The following is a 20,229-nucleotide window of genomic DNA, read 5'->3' as shown; positions in this document are numbered from 1 at the left end:
CATCTCTCTGAAACTACTCGCCTTGCAGTGCCAGTGCAAGTCTCTGGGTGTTGCCACAGCTTAATTGCCAATTGTTTACACCTGTTGTGGTGTGGAAAAAGGCATGCCTGAGGTCAGCCACCCCACCTGGATTGTTGGGAATGCATGATGATATTTTGCCTCACCTGTGTAAGAACTGCCTAAAACTGATACGTGAGTATGAGCAAATGTCACTGGAGATGGCAGACTACAGGAACTACCCGAGTTTCAGCTTCAGATGCAGACAAACAAACGCAATCGATGTGTTTAAATCTAAAGCAGAACGGATTCAATGATTCAATGCAGATTCTGATGAGGAAGGTTTTCAACAGGTGATTGAATTCACTGAGAAGGCTCATCCAGCACATCATGAAGTCATAGCCTCCAGGGAGAAGTTTGATGTACTTCAACATACTATAAACCAGGACCTCGGCTGCAGGCAGAGCAATGTATGCCAGACTCGCACTGAGGATGTGGATGAGTGGGTGAAGAGTTTGTCTAATAACCAACTAAAACAGAGAAGAATAATTCTTGTGAAAGGTAGGTGTACAGTTTTATTAAACCCGACTGATGAGAAAATTATTCTGAAATAAGCCCTGAAAATAAGGTCCAGGTGGTGGCTGCAGGAAAAGGGTGGCACGATCTGAAGCAGATGGAGCAGGACGCTGCTACTGACTGGACCTCATGCAACAGATTATACCCAGGGAAGCTACAGCTATGGCTTACCACAAATCCACAAACTAGGGGTGACTTTAAATACCTTCTCCAGGAACAAAAGGCAGTACACAGCTGTTTCACACCTTAAGGTTCAAACTCCCTTGCTACCTACCAGAGTCCTCAAAGAGACAAAAGACTCTTCCTGTGGAGTTGCCTGCTTCCCCCAACTTCCTTACTAGACCCCCACCATTTGTCTTACTGTATGAGTGTGAGACATGTTAAAATCCAGTGGCACCAAGGTATCATACAATAAAATAATGTGATTAATACATAACTAAAAGAAATTCCTATACATGCCCCTTCCTGATTTCTTATGTTTTAACATGTTTGTTACACTTACATGTTTACAATTTCAAACGTTAACACAGATGTTCAGAGTAAATACAGATTGTAGTTTTTTAAATGATGATTTCATTTAGTTTGGGGAAACAGCTCTCCAACTTTACCTCATGTAGAAAAAGTCATTTCCTTCTAAACCTAATAAGTGGTTTTGTCATCTAGCAGGAACTGCAATCAAGCATTTGCAATAACTAATAAAAAAAGCACTTGGGACAATTGTGTTGGTGACAGCTTTTGTTATAATATCAATAATATTTATATGAATATGGGATACTGTTACATGTTTGCACAGACTTTTGTGAAATATGGAGACACTCCTGGCATTATATGAGCAAAGTGAGACTCATTTTTTAGGGTTGGTGGAGATGAGTGTGAAGATCCAAACAATCCCTGTCAGTGATGGAAAAGCTTTGATGAAAATATTTGGTAAAAAGTTCACCAGCATGAAGGAAATGAAGTTTCACACTTTCCTTAGGAGGAGCCCAGCACGCCTGCTTAAAGAAAAGGAAGTGTGGCGACGTGGATGCTTGCAGCGACTGCTGTATAGAGGCCATCCTGCTACACATGAAACACATCAGAGTCACAATTGTTATTTTAGTCACGTGTTTGTTTATTATCCTTATTGTTTTATCTGGGACTGTTTGCAGACATCTCAGAGAGAGGAGACACCAGCATCTGAACAGAGACTCAAACCAGCAACCTGCAGCTCCCTGCTTGGCTGCTCCAGTTTTCTCCTCACTCATGTTGCCCACCAGTGATTTCTAGCTGCCCACCCACACAGCAGAAACTTTATTAATCCATGTGTAACACCCCTAATTTACCTATTATTAAAATTATATACCTTATTTAATTTGGAACCTAATCTAAGAAGTAAAACTACAGAACAAAAAGTCAGAAGTGCAATGTAATATTGTACTCTTCCTGGTGGCCGGTTTTGGTCTTCCACTCCAGCAGGTGGCACTTCGCTTCGAGCAGCCCGTGAAGTAAGAGAGGAGCGGGTGTGATCAAGATAGAAATCCATGTGATGAATTTAACTTCTTAGAGTTGCACTAAAAGGGGAGGAAAGAAAATCGAGATCAACTAAAGACTCAGGTGGGTTTAAACCACCTGTAAAACCTCCAGCTGATGGCAAGAAGACAGCGTTATGCGTGATTTTAACATGCCTGGAGAGTTTGTGCGTAAACGTGCGCGCTTCTCCGTGCCTCCCCAAGCTCTCTTCCCATCCTATCCTCACCCTCATCTTCCTCGGATCTGAGCAGCAGCAACAGCAGCCGCGGCGGTCCATCCTTCAGACCAGCTGAAAATGGATCCAATCCGGAGGAGCTCCACTCTGCGACTGACGGGGTTATTGTGCCTTTTATTTCTCGTTTTCTTCTCTCGTGGCTTCGCGAGTCATGATGTTGTTTCAGAAAAATCATCCGGAACGACACAAGAGGATTCCCGTAGCCAAGCAAACTCCACGGCTCATAAAAAGACTTTCCCCGTCCTCTCCTTCAACTATGAACATGTTAGGACGCCCTTTGAGATCTCTCTGTGGATCCTCCTGGCCCTGTTCATGAAACTTGGTGAGTGTCGCTCTAATGAAGCAACGCAACATGAATAAATACGTCCTTCTAAGCTGACTTCTCAGGCAGCTTTCAGAAATTATTTAAAGTCCAAGTTTATTTTGTTGTTTACTTATGCAAGTTCTATTGAAGATGCGATTATAAAGGTGCAGAATGCTCCGATACAAACAAGCTGACCGATTTCCAAAGCAAGAAGCCTCAGAGCTGCAGGTCTGCACCAATGAAGACGAGCATCACCTTTTATGGTTCCACTGTCTTCACATTCTTTAAAGTTTCAGTCATCTATTTACATTCTTTTTATCTGTTTATTTTCTTTATCTTTGTGTTGAAAGCGATTCAAGAAGTTTGTCCTTGATGATGTTGTGTGTCCTTTTCCTGACCCGAGTGCTGTAAATGTCCTGTAGTGGTGGGAGGGGTACTCAACAGATGAGTTGTGCTGGAGAGCCTTCCTGTCCTGAGTGGTGTCGTTTCCATACCACACTGCGATGGAGTTTGTCAGGATACTCTCCACTGTGCATATGTAAAACTTGCTGAGAAGTTTGGAGGTTAATCCAAATTTTCTCAGCCTCCTTAGGAAAAAGAGTCGTTGTTGAGCCTTCTTCATCATCTGCCATGTGTTATGGGTCCAGGTGAGATCCTCACTAATGTGGGTGCTGATGAATTTGATGGTCTTCACCCTCTCCACCTGAATCCCGTTGATGTATAGTGGGGCGTGCTGGTCTCTCCTCATCCTCAGGTCAATAGTAGGTCATATCTGGCCTTTTTGTAGCCCTCTGCGTCACCAGAGGTAAATGCAATGGAGCGTGCATGTAGCATGGAACGTACCTCACAGTTCAACCATGGCTTCTGATTTGGATATGTTTTATAGCACTTGGTGGGGACAATATTGTCAATGCATGTGCTGATGTAGCTGGTGACCACTGATGCTTATTCCTCTAAATCCACAGAACTGTCCTCTCTCATTGGAGCAGTCTTAAACACACCCCAGTTTGTAGCACCAAAGCAGTCCTGAAGCGCCGAATTAGTCTCTTCACTCCAAACTTTAGTAATTTTACTTACTCACGGGGCTCGTTTGAGGAGCTGCCTGTATGCTGGATAGAGAAACACAGAAATGTGGTCAGACTGTCCAAAATGTGGGCGAGGCACTGCCTTGTATGCGCCGCTTACATTGCTGTAGACGTGGTCCAGGATGTTGTTATTCCTTGTCGGAAAGCTCACGTATTGATGGAAAACACAGAAAACACGCAGTAAGCTCGTGTTAATCCATCATAAACAACTGCAAAGCGAAAAACTGTTTCAGTATAAATGACAGCTGCTTTCGTTAAAGAGGACATATTCTACTCATCATCTTCTATATAATTGTATTATTGGACTCTATTAGAGTAGCTTTGCATGATTCACGGGTCAAAACAAGCCGTGTCTCCCTTCATGCTCAGTTTAAACCAGCTTCTTCTGATTTCTCTCTCTCTGAGGAAGGGTTTGGACACCAGGTGGGTTTGGCTGACCTCATCACTTGAACCTTAATATGAGCATCCACCACAGGGTCAGTGTATATATATGATGGAATAATGCAGAAAAACACAAGTCAGCTTTACTGTCTGGTAGTTGCACCAAATAAAGCTTAAAAATGCTTTGCATTTAACATTATTTTATTTAATCACTGAATCTTTTAATTATTTTTAATATTTAAATGCTAATTCTTTGCAAGTTAAACATAATAAAATGTTTGTTATTGTCTTTGTAACAGTGAAAATCTAAAAACTGTTGAGTTTGCTGTTACAGAAGCTTAAAAAAACTTAAAAATGCTCATATGTGAAGCTACTAACAAAGAATTTCCTCCCACCAAGAAAAGACTTAAATGACTCATTGCTTATCTAAACTGTTAGCAGCTGTGTATTTGTCTTTGGAGTTTTTGTTGTTTGTAGCCGGCACTTTGTAGCAAGCAGAGATTCCAGGAACCTGACAGTTGTTACTTTTGAAATTCATCGCCAGAAATAACAAAACAATCAAATGAGCTAAAAGAAGCTTTGACATTCAGTCTCCCCGACATGTGACCGCGGTCCAGGCTGCTGTAAAGAATGTTTATGCAGTCACTGGTTTTGCTTGAAGCCTCCCTCGCCCCCACATCCCCTCCCTGACTCTGCACACTGAGATCTTTGTTATCAAGCAGTGCATTAGGACAGGAAGACGGACAGGCCCTCGGTCACAACAGCTGGACAAACAGATAAGACGCTAAAGAACCTCGCTGTCCCCGCTCAGCCAATGGAAACCCACAGGAGAGACTGAGAAAGCCAATCAGAGTCGCCGCAAAACACCACATGTTTTAGACATTTAACATGGTGGATAATATAGCACCAAAAGAGTCAGAATGTATCTTTTTCTGTGTTGAAAATGTCCTAAGAAAGAGCTACAGTAGTTGTAGGGAGGCCTGCAGCTTCACCGAGCAGAAGAACAATTTGTACACTCACTGCTTGTGTTCAGCTTTGTTTTTTTGAAATTTTAAAGTAGAAAACTTACAGGTTTTATAAATCAAAAGCAGACACAAACAGAAACTGATACACATTTTATGGTATTAAATGGATTTATTTATTTATTTATGCTTTAAAAAGCCAACAAAATATACTAAAATGGTAACAACAGAGTCACTGGGTTGCCAGATTGTGAGAAAATCATCCACCGGGATTATTATTTTGTCTTGTTTTCTTCTTAGTTATCTGCGTCTGGACCATTAGCTGCAACAGCGCAACATCTGTCTTTAATAAATGTCTAAAATATCCCCATAATAATAATAATAATAATAATAATAATAATATTAAATAACTTAATTCTCCAATAAAATTCAACATAGTCTCCCGCATTAAAATTTGCAGCAATTTAGAGCTAAACTGACATATGAATGATATAATTAGTAAAATAGGGAGTCCAAAGTAGGAGGGGTCCAGCTGTGTCAAACCTGAAGGCTATTTGAAGAGTTTGAGTACCACAAATCTCCACAGAGATCCCTTTCATAGGTCTGAATCCAGCGTTTGCTTTGGAAACAGGAAATAGATGTTCTGTCCAGCTTTGTCCTAAAATAACTGAAGCACTCTGTGTATAATTGTGTGCAGTGGGAATATCCTTTACTATCATGTTCTCACAGAGACATTTCTAAGCTCGACTGACTCTGAACTCTGACATCATGACGGCATTTTTAACCAGAGATCTGCCGCTCACTGGATATCTTCTCTTTTTCTGTCCGTTCTCTGTAAACCCTGGAGATCACAGCGTCACGTAAACCTCCTTTCCTCCCCTTTCCAGTGCTTCAGTGTATTTAGCCATCTCCACATGCATAAATACATTGAGTTGCTACCATGTGATTGGCTGAATGAATCAGTGGGCTGATTGTATTATTGAGAAGCTGAATCTAATAAACTGGCCAGTGAGTGCAGGTCCCATTTAATCCTAATGATACTTTCTCCCATGATCCTTCAGGGAGAAAGTCAAATTTTTAATTCAGATTGGTAATCGGTTCAGTTTGATCTCTCATGCTCTCCAAGGTGCTTTCTATCCAAGTTTCTTCTAAGCCAGCATTTATGAGCCATATATAATGTTTTGATAAATGGTTTATTCATATATTTGTCAACCATTATGAAACCCTATAAGTGGAGGCCGGTGCATGAAACTATAAATTTGTTCTTCGGGAAACTGTGCTTTCAAATGTGTTCACCTGACATGTTTAAAAGGTGCAACACTTGGAGACAAGTGCATGTCTGCTCTAAAGTTTTTAGCTAAAATGTGATTTACATGTTTTCATGCACAAAAAAATCTAAAAATTAAAAGGAGGGGGGTGAGTGCGTGTCTGTTTCAGTGTACATGAGATTTGCGTGTGTGTGTGTGTATCCTGTGTTCAACTTGAGAGAGAGAGTGTTCTTTCGCCCGGTTAATCAAAAGTCAACAGTAATCCAGCTGATGCACGTGACCTTGAAGGATGGGAGCAGATAGTCAAAGCACAGTCCTCCTATCAAGGAGAATTCTCTGGCCAGTCTTGGCTTTGGGTAGCCGCATGAAGGAGATGGTTGTTTGGGTTCAAACGAACAACTGCATTACAATTTCGCAGTTGGTCTAAATGTCCGTCACTGGTCATCAGGTCTCTCAGTTCCCATTCTTATCAATATTGCATTCAATAAACAGTCTGAGTACTCACGGCTTGCCCGTCGTCAATCATGTCGGCCAGCCTTGTGGGGTTTTGAACAGCTGTAACCACTTTCTTTGTTCTTCGATAAGCCAGGTCCAAGCCAGGTCCAGTCAGCCAGAACTCTGTTATCATTGTTCCGAATAGGCAAATCTCGTTCAATGCCCTCCATCAACAGTTGCGAATGACCATCAAGTATCCGGCAGCAAACGTCTCTGCAGGACAATCGGGCTCTACCGAGCCCAGGCTTCTCATTTAGAATAGGGTGTCATGTTTTTTAGGGACCAGTTGATCAAATCCATAATTCTTTAGGTTTTAGAGAACAAGACTGAGAGACTTTCTGATGGTGACAGTTAGATGATAGTTATCCACAGTGGATTTTAAATCAAACAATAAATGAAAAATTTCAACTTTAATTCAAGGTGTTTAACATACTCAGTCCTCTATTTCAAAGGCTCAGAATTTGCCTTGTGCCATGTGCCAAATTACACATGTGTACAAAAATGTTGGTACCCTTTGGTCAATGAAAGGAAAAACTCACAATGGTCACACAAATAACTTTAATCTGACAAAAGTAAAATTAAATAAAAATTCTATGAATGTTAACCGGTGAAAGTCAGACATTGCTTTTCAACCATGCTTTAACGGAATTATTTAAAAAAAAATAAACTCATGGCACAGGCCTAGACTAAAATGATGGTACCCCAAGAAAAGACTGAAAATAATGTGACCAAAGGGACATGTTAATCCAAGGTGTATTCACTATTTGGCTATTGTACATGGTAATAGCCCCATGCAGTCCACTTTGGCTCAAACAACTGTCCTGTGGACAGATGAGACAAAAACTGAACTTTTTGCCAAGGCACATCAGCTCTGTGTTCACAGACGGAAAAATGAAGCTTATCAAGAAAGGAACGCTGTCCCTGCTGTAAAATATGGAGGAGGCTCGGTCATGTTCTGGGGCTGCTTTGCTGCATCTGGCACAGGGTGTCTTAATTCTGTGCAGGGTACAATGAAATCTCAAGACTATCAAGCGATTATAGAGAGAAATGTGCTGGCCAGTGTCAGAAAGCAGGTCATGGGTCTTACGACAGGACAATGAGCCAAAACACACAGCTAACAACACCCAAGAATGGCTAAGAGGAAAACATTGGACTATTTTAAAGTGGCGTTCTATGAGCCCTGACCTCAATCCTATTGAGCATCTTTGGAAGGAAGCATGCAGTCTGGAAAAGGCGCCCTTCAAACCGGAAACAACTGGAGCAGTTTGCTCATGAGGAGTGGGCCATAAATCCTGCAGAAGTCTCATTAACAGGAATCGTTTGATTGCAGTGATTGCCTCAAAAGGTTGTGCAACAAAATATTAAGTTGTGGGTCCATCATTTTTGTCCAGGCCTGTTTCATGCATTTTTTTTTTAAAATAATTCAGTTGAAGCATGGTTGAAAAGCAATGTCTGACTTTCACTGGTTAGCATTCATAGAATTTTTTGTTTATTGTTACTTTTGTCAGATTAAAGTTATTTCTGTGACCATTGTGTACCAACAGTTTTGTCCACGTGTGTAAGTAGATCAAAGTTCTGGAGTTGATCCCAAGTGTTAAATTTAAATTTGGATCTCTTAATGTGAGGATCTCTTAATGTGAGGTCCAGACAGATGTCAATGCAAGTGAAGAAAATAAAACCTATCAGAGAGATAGCAAACATCTTAGAAAAGGACATGTCAACATTGTGGTACATTGTTAAAATTAATGAATGCACTGACCAACTCAGGAAGTTGCTTTTGAGATGGCTTAAATACAAAACTGAAGACAGAAACAAGCCTTGATTGATTGATTGATAATACTTTATTTATCCCAAGGGAAAGCATCAACTGAAAGTGATGTCCATGGGCTCTAGACTTCATGCAGGCATTGACTGCTAATTATTTTCAGTATTAAGAACATTCGACATATTGAAAAGTAATTTATTAGTGTCAAAAATCATATTTTAACAACAAAACACAGAAGAGTGGACAACTCCACATTTCAAACGTTCAGTTCGAGGAGTTTTTGGCATTTTTTCTTAATGATTGTATTAAATTTGATTATGGTGTGTCTGCAGGATTTCACATCATCCCCACTGTGTCTCACATCGTGCCGGAGAGTTGTCTGCTAATCTTTGTTGGCCTGCTGGTTGGTGGCATCATCAAAGCGACTGGAGAACAACCCCCCATCCTTGACTCCAATCTGTTCTTCCTGTACCTGCTGCCTCCTATCATCCTGGATGCGGGCTACTTCCTGCCCATGCGCCCCTTCACCGAGAACATTGGCACCATCCTGATGTTTGCAATGGTGGGGACACTGTGGAACGTCTTTTTCATCGGTGGGATGATGTACGCTGTCTGTCAGATTGATGCGGCCAAGCTGGCTCACGTGGACCTGCTGTCCTGCCTGCTGTTTGGCTCCATCATCTCGGCCGTGGACCCCGTGTCCGTCCTGGCCGTGTTCGAGGAGATCCACATTAATGAGCTGCTGCACATCCTCGTGTTCGGGGAGTCGCTCCTCAATGATGCCGTCACTGTGGTGAGCAACGTTCGCATTCTCAAATAGTAAATATATTATAATTAAACTCATTCTTTTTAATGTGAATTAATTACTTTTCTATAAAATGTTAAAATATAGTAAAAAACAAATAAACTTTGAGGTGTTGTTATATCCAGTTAACACTAAAAATAGATACAGAAAAGTAGTGAAAGAAAAATAAAGACTAAGCAGGAAATCTCTCAATTTAGGAGGAAAGGAATTTTTTTCTCATGTATAAATTTTCACTTGAGAAAGTTTCTGAACTATAAATTTTCTGCTGATCAGGTAATCAACCCATTAAATAATGAAATTATCAAGATAAAATCAATTTTTTAGGTCCGTGAAACAATCATGAACAAAAGCAAAAGCAAACACAAACACCGCTGTTTCTGCTCCAGGTCCTGTATCACCTGTTTAAGGAATTTGCTCACGAGCAGGCGATTACCGTGACCGGCGCCGTCCTCGGTGTCATCTCTTTCTTCGTGGTTTCCCTGGGAGGTGTCATGGTGGGCGTCATCTACGGCATCGTGGGAGCTTTTACGTCCCGCTTCACCTCATACTCGCGCGTCATCGAGCCGCTGTTCGTCTTCCTCTACAGCTACATGGCTTACCTCTCAGCGGAGATCTTTCACCTGTCAGGGATCATGTCGTAAGTAGACGAGCCCTCGGTCTCTGAGCTTTATGATAAAAAGGTTTGAAGTCTCAAACTCACAAACACTCTGTATCAGATATAATACACTAGTGTTAATATTTCCTAATGAGAAAGTGAAAACATTTTTGCAAATTTATTAAAAATGTAACTAAATTAAATGTATCTTAATTAAAATCTCTCTCCTTTGTCATATTGTAAACTTGATAAAACATTAATTATCAAACTAATTTTTTATATTTATTTAACAAATATCAGTTAGCAGTTAGGTAAAAATGTCATTTTTATTCATTACAAAACATACCAGCCATTAACAGCATAGTCACATATTTGCACTAATAACTGTGAATTTACCCACAAACCAGGGGCTGCTGGGAAGTGGTGTTAACCTTAGACTGTATATAAAGAAGGATAATATAACAGTTCCCCTGGATTTAAGTCGAATTATTTCATCTGTGGGTTACAGCCCTGTTGTTCTGCTGCTGCAGAAATCAAATTTGCCCACTGGTGGCACCGTGGGTGGATATTTGATACTGAGATCCTGTCGCCTAAACTGTTCTTGACACTAAGCCAACAGAACCACCCAGCTATCTGTTTTCTTGACTACATGTGCAGCTTAAAGACGGTGGCCCTTTTACTCCTCTACGTCTGGTGGCTTTGATGCGAAAGGAAAAGAAGACGCTTTATCCTTCTTTATATACAGTTTGTGTCGATAAAACCACGACAGACTCTAGGTTTTTGTCTTGGTTACAGCTGAAATCATACATTAAATAATCCAATAACCCTAACTTTAGAGTAACTTCTATCAAACCTCATTACGTTGACTGCTTCTCCTCCTCCTTTTCCTTGCCAAACAGTTTGATTGCTTGTGGCGTGATTATGCGGCCATATGTTGAGGCCAACATCTCCCACAAGTCTTACACCACCGTCAAATACTTCCTGAAGATGTGGAGCAGTGTGAGCGACACACTCATCTTCATTTTCCTCGGGGTTTCCACAGTGGCTGGTCCTCACACCTGGAACTGGATCTTTGTCATCTTCACGGTGATCTTCTGTCTGGTCTCTAGAGTGCTGGGTCAGTACAATAAAACACAATAAACCAGGAAGTTCTCTGTTTCTTGCCTATTAGCAACACAATAAACATCTCAACAAATCTCAGGAAGCTGATTCTGTTCATCTGGACGCAGAGTTTTAGGAAGGAGAAATGTTTCAGACTGAAGTCCCTGATATGAGTGACAAATATGTCTTCCTCCTAGAACTCTGCGTCCAGATGAACAGAATCAAGTACAAGATACAAGTTGTTACAAAGAAACAACATTAAATATGAAGGAGAAGTGTAAAAACTCCTCAGCAGGCAGAGCTGAAGGCAGAGAGGAGACACAGAGACAGCCAGTGGGGGAAAAACTATTTTTGTCAATGTCAGTTTTATTTTACAGCACATTTAAAACAATAAGGGGGGTTTTAACCAGCTCCAAAGGAAAGCTCGGCAGTGACCAAACATTATCCAAATAGAATTTTTTATCTTTTCCAGCCAATTTTGTAAATTGTGGTTTTATTTAATCATAACTGGTACTTTTATTTTTTTAAATCAAATGCTCAAATGCATAGCCAAACCCTGCAGAAAGGGATCTTTGCATTGAGAGAAACTTCAGAGAGCTTATTTAATATGTCCTGGTGCTGAGTTTAAAAGTGATTGAACCTCTTGAAAGCAACACAATAAACATTGTATAGTAATATATGCTAATCTGAGAGTGCAGCGAAAGCGGAGCTAGGAGCAGCTTGTCTAGCACGCTGGACACAACCCAAAGGCTCCCATGTAATTGAAATGCAGTACAGATTACAGCGTGATCAAAACCAAGCAAGGTCAGTTCTGCTTCATGACAGAGCGCTGTTAGAGATGCAGGGAAAGAGGTCAAGCACTGCCTGCCTTGCTTACCCTGACCTGGTTTAATCAGGTCTACAGTCATGAGCAAAGGGTTTTGGCAGTGGTCCTAATGTTTATTTTTTATTTAAATTATATGTTTTTTATGATATAGTGGAGAACAATCACAAGCATTTCATAAGTTCCAAACTTTTTTATAGGCAAGTAAAGTTTAGTTTTGGCAGTGCTTCCACAGCCTTTGGCCATGACTGTAAAACTTCACCCTTTCATTCAAGTAGGGTCCCTTCTGGCTCGAAAGAAATAACATGAAGAGACCAAAACACTAACTTTGAGGCTTTAACACTCAAATCAGTGGGTGGTGGCTTTGATCGCTACTGTTTTTTAGCCATTGGCATTGCTGCCTGAGCAAAACAGAATCTTGCTCCTCTACTTGGGGACTCATGGGGAAAATCCAGTGGTGAAATTCAATAACCAGTTAAGTGTAGAGACCCAATAAAGGGAAACTGATGATCATATTGATAATGAATTAATCAATTCTTTTTTTTCTGTGTTTCAGGAGTCATCGGGCTTACAGCCTTCATGAATAAATTCCGTATTGTGAAGCTGACCAAAAAGGACCAGTTCATTATTGCCTACGGTGGCCTGCGAGGTGCCATAGCCTTCTCACTGGGGTTCCTGCTGAACAATAATGAAATCAAGAACTTGTTCCTCACTGCCATCATCACCGTCATCTTCTTCACTGTCTTCGTGCAGGTGGGAATAACACGAGTACTTGGGATTTAGGTGTATGACAAAAACAACATGGCAAAGGAAAAAGGCTTGCATGTGAGGCTGGACATAAAGAAAAGAGACGTGTATCAGTTGTCTCTTTTATGTTTAATGTTTTTCCCGCACACATTTTTTCCTCTTGACTGGCCTCTAGTTGTAAGTTGCTGTGGCTTCCACCCGTCTGTGTCAACATCAGTAATTATAGTAATCAGTATTTTTATTGGGTATTGTTATGTGAGTGTGTTTATATGTCTAAAATAAATGTGCAGTATGTTTTGTTAAAACTTAATTTCTCTTTTTTTCTTCAGGGGATGACGATCAGGCCCCTGGTGGAGCTCCTAGCTGTGAAGAAAAAGAAAGAGAGCAAAGAATCAATTAATGAGGAGATCCACACACAGGTGACAATTTCATTCACTTCGTGTATAAGAAAACACATCAGTCCTTGTTAATATATGAGAGGGATGGGGCTACAGATCAAACAGTGTATAAGATGTATAAATAACACCCTCTGTAAACTAATTTTGCCATCAGTTCCTGGATCATCTCCTCACAGGAATTGAAGACATCTGTGGTCATTATGGGCATCATCACTGGAAGGACAAGTATGTATTTTCTTTCTTAATGTATCCTCTCTATCACCTCCATCTTTGTAGTTCAGAAGAAGCCCTCAAGTTGTTATGCAGCCATGTGAAAAAGAAAATTTTCACTGGTCTTTGTGCAGTCCTGTAAAAAACATGAAGATGACTCAGTAGATTGTAGATCAACAAGTAACTCTAACTGCCAAAACCTCTGCTTTGATAGAAGTGCTTAAACTTCAAGCACATCTGATTAACAGCACCTGGTTGCTACTTATCCTCTTAAGTCCTGGAAGCAGTAAGGGTGCACTCAGTTTTTCACAGGACTGCAAAGTCAGATTACTGTATCCCCCTATTATAAAACAGAAAAAATAACTTTTTCTTCTGTATACAGGCTGAATCGCTTCAATAAGACCTATGTGAAGAGATGGCTGATCGCAGGAGAACGCTCCACCGAGCCTCAGCTCATCTCCTTCTACAATAAGATGGAGCTGAAACAGGCGATGATGATGGTGGAGAGCGGGAGCGCCGCCAAGCTGCCCACGATTGTGTCGACCGTCTCCATCCGGTAAATGTCAGAAGCAAGTCCTGCAAGAACTGCTTTCTGCGCATGAGATATTCCCCAAAAACAGTATTGAAGTGAATTACTGAGTAACCCGGACATACCTGTATTTTTTGGGTGAACTAACCCTTAATCCAAATTGATTTTGTGGAGGATGGAGGTCTTTTTGTTCCCCAGCATAAAGCTAAGGTTAAAAACACATCTCAGGAAGTTTTTTTATTATAAGTAAAGCCAGATGCCACCAAAAACACTGATGCTGCTGATCCTCTACATAACAAGTTATCAATTCTCCCCCTCAGCGGATACACTTTGTGCTTGTTTTCTGTGTTAGGCACATTAAAATCTAACTGAATGGCTTTAAAAAGTATAAGCTGTGAGTAATATCACACTAATGCAGGTTCTGGACTTTAAATTTGTTCACTGTTTCCAAACAGAAACGTTCAGGCCAAAGGGTCGCCCAAACCGAGCCGAGCCATCTCAAAGAGTCGTGAGGAGGAGATCAGAAGAGTCCTGCGAGCCAACCTGCAGAATACCCGACAAAGGGTGAGGAAGACATCGACGGCTTGTTCAAAATGGATTGGACTAATCTGAATGTTTGCATGCATGTTCATGAGTTGCAAACAAGGTCCATCCTTTTTAAAATAAATGTGCATTTAATACTTTCTTCCTCCTCTGCAGCTTCGCTCGTACAGCAGATATGAGCTGCTAAACGACGCGCTCGAGGACGATATAAGCGAGGCTCGCTTCAGGAAGCAGAAGGAGATGGAGAGAAGGGTGAGTTTAAACAACTCTAAACTCTAAAGCTGTCGACTTAAACAAATTAGAAACATTAGAACATTTCAGATCTGTCCAACTTTTTGTGCATCTAGTTTGAAGCTTTATTTTTTTGTTCCCTGACTACCACGTTTTTAATGTCAAAGAGTTAAAATCAGAGAACTCGCAGAGTTAAAAGGGTAATTTGGGCTAATAAAAAATGCAGATTCACAGAAATGTGTAAAGATTTTTGGCACTAAAAGTAAAATGAGGATACTTTCAGATACATTTATTTTTTATCAGATAGAGTACCAGATACAAGCTTTCCTTTAAAGATACTCGAAGGATGTGTCTTGATGCATTCTAAGTAATACAGATAATGAAATCTCAGGAAGCTGATTCTGTTCATCTGGACGCAGAGTTTTAGGAAGGAGAAATGTTTCAGACTGAAGTCCCTGATATGAGTGACAAATATGTCTTCCTCCTAGAACTCTGCGTCCAGATGAACAGAATCAAGTACAAGATACAAGTTGTTACAAAGAAACAACATTAAATATGAAGGAGAAGTGTAAAAACTCCTCAGCAGGCAGAGCTGAAGGCAGAGAGGAGACACAGAGACAGCCAGTGGGGGAAAAACTATTTTTGTCAATGTCAGTTTTATTTTACAGCACATTTAAAACAATAAGGGGGGTTTTAACCAGCTCCAAAGGAAAGCTCGGCAGTGACCAAACATTATCCAAATAGAATTTTTTATCTTTTCCAGCCAATTTTGTAAATTGTGGTTTTATTTAATCATAACTGGTACTTTTATTTTTTTTAAATCAAATGCTCAAATGCATAGCCAAACCCTGCAGAAAGGGATCTTTGCATTGAGAGAAACTTCAGAGAGCTTATTTAATATGTCCTGGTGCTGAGTTTAAAAGTGATTGAACCTCTTGAAAGTGTAACAAAGGGGTTTAACAGACGGTCAGAGGACTCTCCATCCAGCACCAGAATCATTTCAGGACCCATTAGATCCCTCCATCCTTGTGTTTTGCTGTGGATAAGAATCAATACTAAAGTGCTTTGTTCCGTTGTTGGGTGTGACTTCCTGCAAAGTCCTTCTTTAAACTCTGTTATGCTTCTCTTACAGATGAGCCACTACCTCACGGTCCCTGCAAACCGCCAGGAGACGCCCCCTGTGAGAAAAGTATTTTTTCAACAAGGTCAGTCTAAGAGCCAGTTTAAAGCACGATTTTATGAGAATGAAAATTATGTTCCGGCTTTAAAGTCACTCATTGTTTTGAGTTTTGTGCTGCTGGATTCTTTTGGAGCATTTGAGCAGCTGTGTCCTGCTGTCGGATGCAGACCTGGAAGTCTGTGCATCAATACAATACTTTTCTTTTCCACACGGGATATGTCCTGTACAATGATGCAAATATTTTGCATTAAACAGAATGAGTCTTATGGGGATCGATAAAAGGATACCTTTTGTCTTCCACTGTGTCTGCCCTGGATCTTTTCTAATCATATTATCCTGTGTTGGGTATCATATTTAGCTACAAGACTGGCTTAGGATTTTAAAATGGAATAACCAGATTATTATAAACATTTACACCCAGAGGAAAATTAGATTAAGTGGATGAGGTTGCACATTTTAATAACTGTACAAATGTGCGATATTTACCTGTGATTTCTGTTTAATTCTGTTTAATAATGAGGTTATTTTTCCAAAATTAATTTAAATAATATTTCCACCCACATCAGTAAAAGCCTAAAAATAAATAATATTTTAACATTTTCATTAATAGTAAAGATTAATAAGTGCTTATAAATAGAAGCAAAGGATGATATAAACTATTAAAAGTAAAAATCTGTTTAATTTATTTATTTTTTGGTTATTTTCACTGCAATAATTTTTCTTTTGAATCCTTTCCTATCCTAAAACAATAATTTCTATGTGTAAGTGAATATGCATGCTCTAAATTATTTTAAAATATAACTGGTGCTGGTGTTCCTAATTAACCAAATCTAAAGGTGTTTGTAAAAGGTGTTAAACTGTTAATGAGCCCCTGCCTTTATTCTCCAGAGCACAAAGTGTACACCTACGATGACAGCGAGAGTCCCCGAGGGCGGGCTTCTCCCAGCTGTGCTGATGATGTCAGCGAGCTGAAGGAGACCCCTGAGAAGCCCGATCAGAGCAGCACGCCGAGGGCCAACAGGGACGCCGAGCTGAAGCCAAAAGAGCAGGACGACCAGGGGGATCAGCTGAAAGTATCACGCTGCCTCAGTGACCCCGGTCCAAACCCGGAGGATGATGAGGACAGCACCTTCCTGCCATGAGTGAAGCACATTTTACAGGAGAGGCCTGAAGACAAGAGAGCTTTAGCAAAGCTTGATATTTATCATTTAAATTGTTGTAGGTTTGTGATGTAGGATTGTGCAATCTTCGTTCCATACGTTCATAACATGTTTTTTTATCATGCAACATGCAGAATTGCCAAAGCGTGCTGCAGGGGACATTTCTTATTTGAAGTTTTTATACCCGCCTGAAGTTTCAGCATTTTGAATTTTAACATGCGCCTCAAGCCAAAGCATTTGTTTCAATGAGCTTGAAGCACCAGACGGGTGGAGTCTCCTGCCCTGAAAGCACAGATAAGAAACATAATGAGGTAAAGCCCGGCTGATAAACGCCGTTGGCTGCCAGTGTTTGTCTGTCTGGGGTATTTATCACAGACTGAAACATCTAAACAACCTTTAGTTGGGTTGCCATGACGTTTTGTTCATCTATAGTGCCCAGAGGATGAATCCTCACAACTTAAAGCCGTCATGGATTACCATGAAGTAATGACAGGGGAACTAGAGCTCACATTTTTCCTATATCGACTTCCCTTCATGGGCTCCCTGTTGAATCCAGAACTGGATTTAAAATATTTCTCTTCACATACAGTTCCCAAAATAAGACCTCATAGTATCATATTATCTTGTCAGAGCTCATTGCTCTCAAACTGCAGGGTTACTTGTGGTTTCTAAAAGTAGAATCAGAAGCTTAGATTGGATTAGACTCAACTTTCCTGATAGAGCTTATAGTTTGGGCTGGATCAGGTGAGGCTGAACCATCTCTTAGATATGCTGCTATAGAGTCAGGCTGCTGGGGGTCTTCCCATGATGCACTGAGCACTTCTTTTTCACTCACCTCATGTCACTCCACATGTGTTTAGAAGCCATTGTTGCATGTCATTTTCTCTTCCACAGTTTGTGTTTTGTCCAGTCTCACCGTGCAGATAGCTGCTCCTCCCTGAACCTGGTTCACGTGGAGTTTCTCCTTCGGACTGCTGGTCAATGTGAGAGCAGCACTTATTATAAAAACAAGCTATATCCAAACATGAGACTGAAGTAAAACATCCAAAACTAATGTTTTCATGACTTACTCAGTATTTTCAGTGTACATTCAAACTCAGACATATAGACTGTTTTGATTTCAATCAAACAGGACGATTAAACATACTCCATAATAGTCTCTATAAAGACCCACATTCACCTCTCTTTAAGTCTAAAGGAAGTATTCTGAAAATGTTTAGCTGAGCTATAGCTTTGAGTTTTAATAAGCCTAAGCCAAAAGTCCAAAAAAGATACCCCTCGTGATCACTTTGCTAAAACATAATTGCCAGGCTACAGAGGTTGAAAACTGCACAGTCAGCCAGATCTGTTCTGCTTTACATGCATCAACCTAAGCGCTATAATCAGGTTTATTATGTGGCACAGTGTGTGGCCTTAAAAGTTCCGCTTTGACATATCTTAGCCAAATTTCTCTAATTGAGAAAAACTGCTATCAAAACAGATTATTTTGCTTTAAAAAAAACCAATCTGTATTGTTCCCGAGTCACACTCACATCAGCCTTTACAAAATTCCGGCATCAGATGCATAAATGTTGTATTGTAAATATGTTCGCGCTGCTTGAAGTTTCATGTTGGTAACGAAAAGACCGATCTGATGATCAGAGGCCATTGACGAGCTTAAAATTAAAAAACGAGCTGCAGATATTTGTGGACAAGCTTAGCACTGTGTTTATCTCCACAGCTGTCGCTGCATGTCTGATCAGTGTTTTCTCAGGGAATTCAACAGACGGTGTGTTTGTATGACTAATACGTGCTCCACAGTTTATAATGTGCCTGTTTTTGTACGCTAAAGTGTTTTCAGCTCTTGTCAAACCGAACAAGGTGTTGGTGATGTTTCCACGTTTTGTAAACAAAGCTCTTTTTGTGTGTGTGTGTGTGTGTGTTCCTGTTAACTGAGCATGCTCCAAGACCTGTCAGTGTTTAAGAGACTGGACTGCCTGAGCTTTTGCTGCCTGCACACATTTGCCTTATAAGTGTTTTTGCTTTTTATGCTTTTACCAGTTGTAATGTTCTTTATATTACATATTGTTATATGTTTATTTTGCAAAAATAAAAAAATTGTTGAAATCATAAGGGAAAGCTTTAATTCCTGTCTTAAAAAAAGTTTATTACTGCTGATTTTGTTTGATTCAAACTGTGCAGGTAGTAGAAGGAGTCAAAAAAAGGTGGAGCAGACTCTACCTGTGTCGCTGCCTGGCTGCGAGAATACTTTAAAGATGTCAGGATTAAAAAGGACATACTGTAATAAGGACTAATGGATGAGTTCAGGCTACTGAGGCCCCTCAGTGGAAAGACAATTAAAGAAATAACAGGGAGTTTGAAATCCCCAGCGTGCCAACCAGCAGCGTGTGATGAGACTGTGACAACATCCTCTGCAGCAAACATGAACTTCAACGGCACCTGGAAAGTTTATTCTGAGGAAAACCTTGAGGAGTTTCTCAAATCCATAGGTAAGATATTTTAAAAACTAAAGGATTATTTATTTCCTGAATATATTAAATGTTTTTTTTGTATTTATACTTTCCAGGTGCACCTCAAATGATTATTAAAATGCGTAAGGAAGTGAAACCGGTGATCATCATAGAGCAGAACGGCAAAGACTTCACCTGCACCGTGAAGACTCCAGCCTGCACCAAAGTCCACTCGTTCAGCCTGGGAAAAGAGTCAGAAATAACAACTGTGGATGGAAGGAAGTTTAAGGTAGTTCAGGGACCTCATGCTCAACACATTTGAGTTTTTAGAGTTTTGTGAATTTTAAATTAATATTGGAAGGAGCAGTGCAGAAATGAATGATGTGATTTATGCAGGCACAGTAAGCAGGAGACGTATCTCTGCTATTTATTTACCTTTTAATATTTAATTGTTATTGACTACAACAATGATTTTGTTCCTGGTTAGTGCATTGTCAGAGAGGAGAACGGGAAGCTGATAGCTGAAAATGACAAGTTTACCTCAGTCAGAGAGATTCAAGGGGATGAAATGATTGAGGTGGGTGGCTCTAATTCTTCTTAAAACTGCTATGAATGTGAATCATCCACGTTCTCCTAATGTGTCTGCTTACTGTTTATATCTAGACTATCACTGCTGGCTCTATAACCTTCACCAGCAGGAGCAAACGTGTCTGACCGGCCAGCTCATGGATCCCTCTCAGAATTCCTCATCTGAAGATGAACGGAGTTAACTTATAACTAAATAAATAAAGCTGAAGTTAATAAAATAAAATGTGCAAACACTATAAAACTCGTATCGTTATTTACTGTAAGGCAGTATTCTGATTGTAGAGGGCGCTGT

At 40.3% G+C, this 20,229-nt stretch overlaps 2 protein-coding genes across 2 annotated transcripts; both read left to right on the top strand.

The window, feature by feature from the left end:
- The first annotated feature begins 1,845 nt into the window (after positions 1–1,845).
- Positions 1,846–19,008, top strand: slc9a1b (solute carrier family 9 member A1b). The gene is made up of 12 exons (XM_026155848.1): positions 1,846–2,639; positions 8,910–9,370; positions 9,769–10,019; positions 10,877–11,094; positions 12,458–12,654; positions 12,978–13,067; positions 13,201–13,271; positions 13,639–13,812; positions 14,241–14,349; positions 14,485–14,580; positions 15,692–15,764; positions 16,628–19,008. Exons 1-12 carry the CDS (start codon positions 2,378–2,380, stop codon positions 16,879–16,881), a joined length of 2,256 nt encoding a protein of 751 aa, XP_026011633.1. The 5' UTR covers positions 1,846–2,377; the 3' UTR covers positions 16,882–19,008.
- On the top strand, positions 17,822–20,207 carry fabp10b (fatty acid binding protein 10b, liver basic). The gene is made up of 5 exons (XM_026155850.1): positions 17,822–17,882; positions 19,081–19,388; positions 19,466–19,638; positions 19,837–19,926; positions 20,013–20,207. The coding sequence occupies exons 2-5, from the start codon at positions 19,193–19,195 to the stop codon at positions 20,061–20,063; spliced, it is 510 nt and encodes a 169-aa protein (XP_026011635.1). The 5' UTR covers positions 17,822–17,882; positions 19,081–19,192; the 3' UTR covers positions 20,064–20,207.
- Positions 20,208–20,229: the final 22 nt, after the last annotated feature.

Source organism: Astatotilapia calliptera, chromosome 22 (genome assembly GCF_900246225.1).
Source record: "Astatotilapia calliptera chromosome 22, fAstCal1.2, whole genome shotgun sequence".
Classification (NCBI taxonomy): Eukaryota; Metazoa; Chordata; class Actinopteri; order Cichliformes; family Cichlidae; genus Astatotilapia; species Astatotilapia calliptera.
Note: the sequence above shows the minus strand (reverse complement) of the source record. Positions and strands in the feature narration are given on the sequence as shown.

What these genes read in the sequence shown, in the direction of transcription:
- slc9a1b (XM_026155848.1), top strand. Translation starts at nt 2,378, where the DNA reads ATGGATCCAATCCGGAGGAGCTCCACTCTGCGACTGACGGGGTTATTG. An exon ending in TCTGGTCTCTAGAGTGCTGG is followed by an intron (nt 11,095 to 12,457) that starts GTCAGTACAATA and finishes TCTGTGTTTCAG; the next exon opens with GAGTCATCGGGCTTACAGCC. An exon ending in TGCAGAATACCCGACAAAGG is followed by an intron (nt 14,350 to 14,484) that starts GTGAGGAAGACA and finishes CCTCCTCTGCAG; the next exon opens with CTTCGCTCGTACAGCAGATA.
- fabp10b (XM_026155850.1), top strand. Translation starts at nt 19,193, where the DNA reads ATGGATGAGTTCAGGCTACTGAGGCCCCTCAGTGGAAAGACAATTAAA. An exon ending in TGGATGGAAGGAAGTTTAAG is followed by an intron (nt 19,639 to 19,836) that starts GTAGTTCAGGGA and finishes GTTCCTGGTTAG; the next exon opens with TGCATTGTCAGAGAGGAGAA. An exon ending in AAGGGGATGAAATGATTGAG is followed by an intron (nt 19,927 to 20,012) that starts GTGGGTGGCTCT and finishes GTTTATATCTAG; the next exon opens with ACTATCACTGCTGGCTCTAT.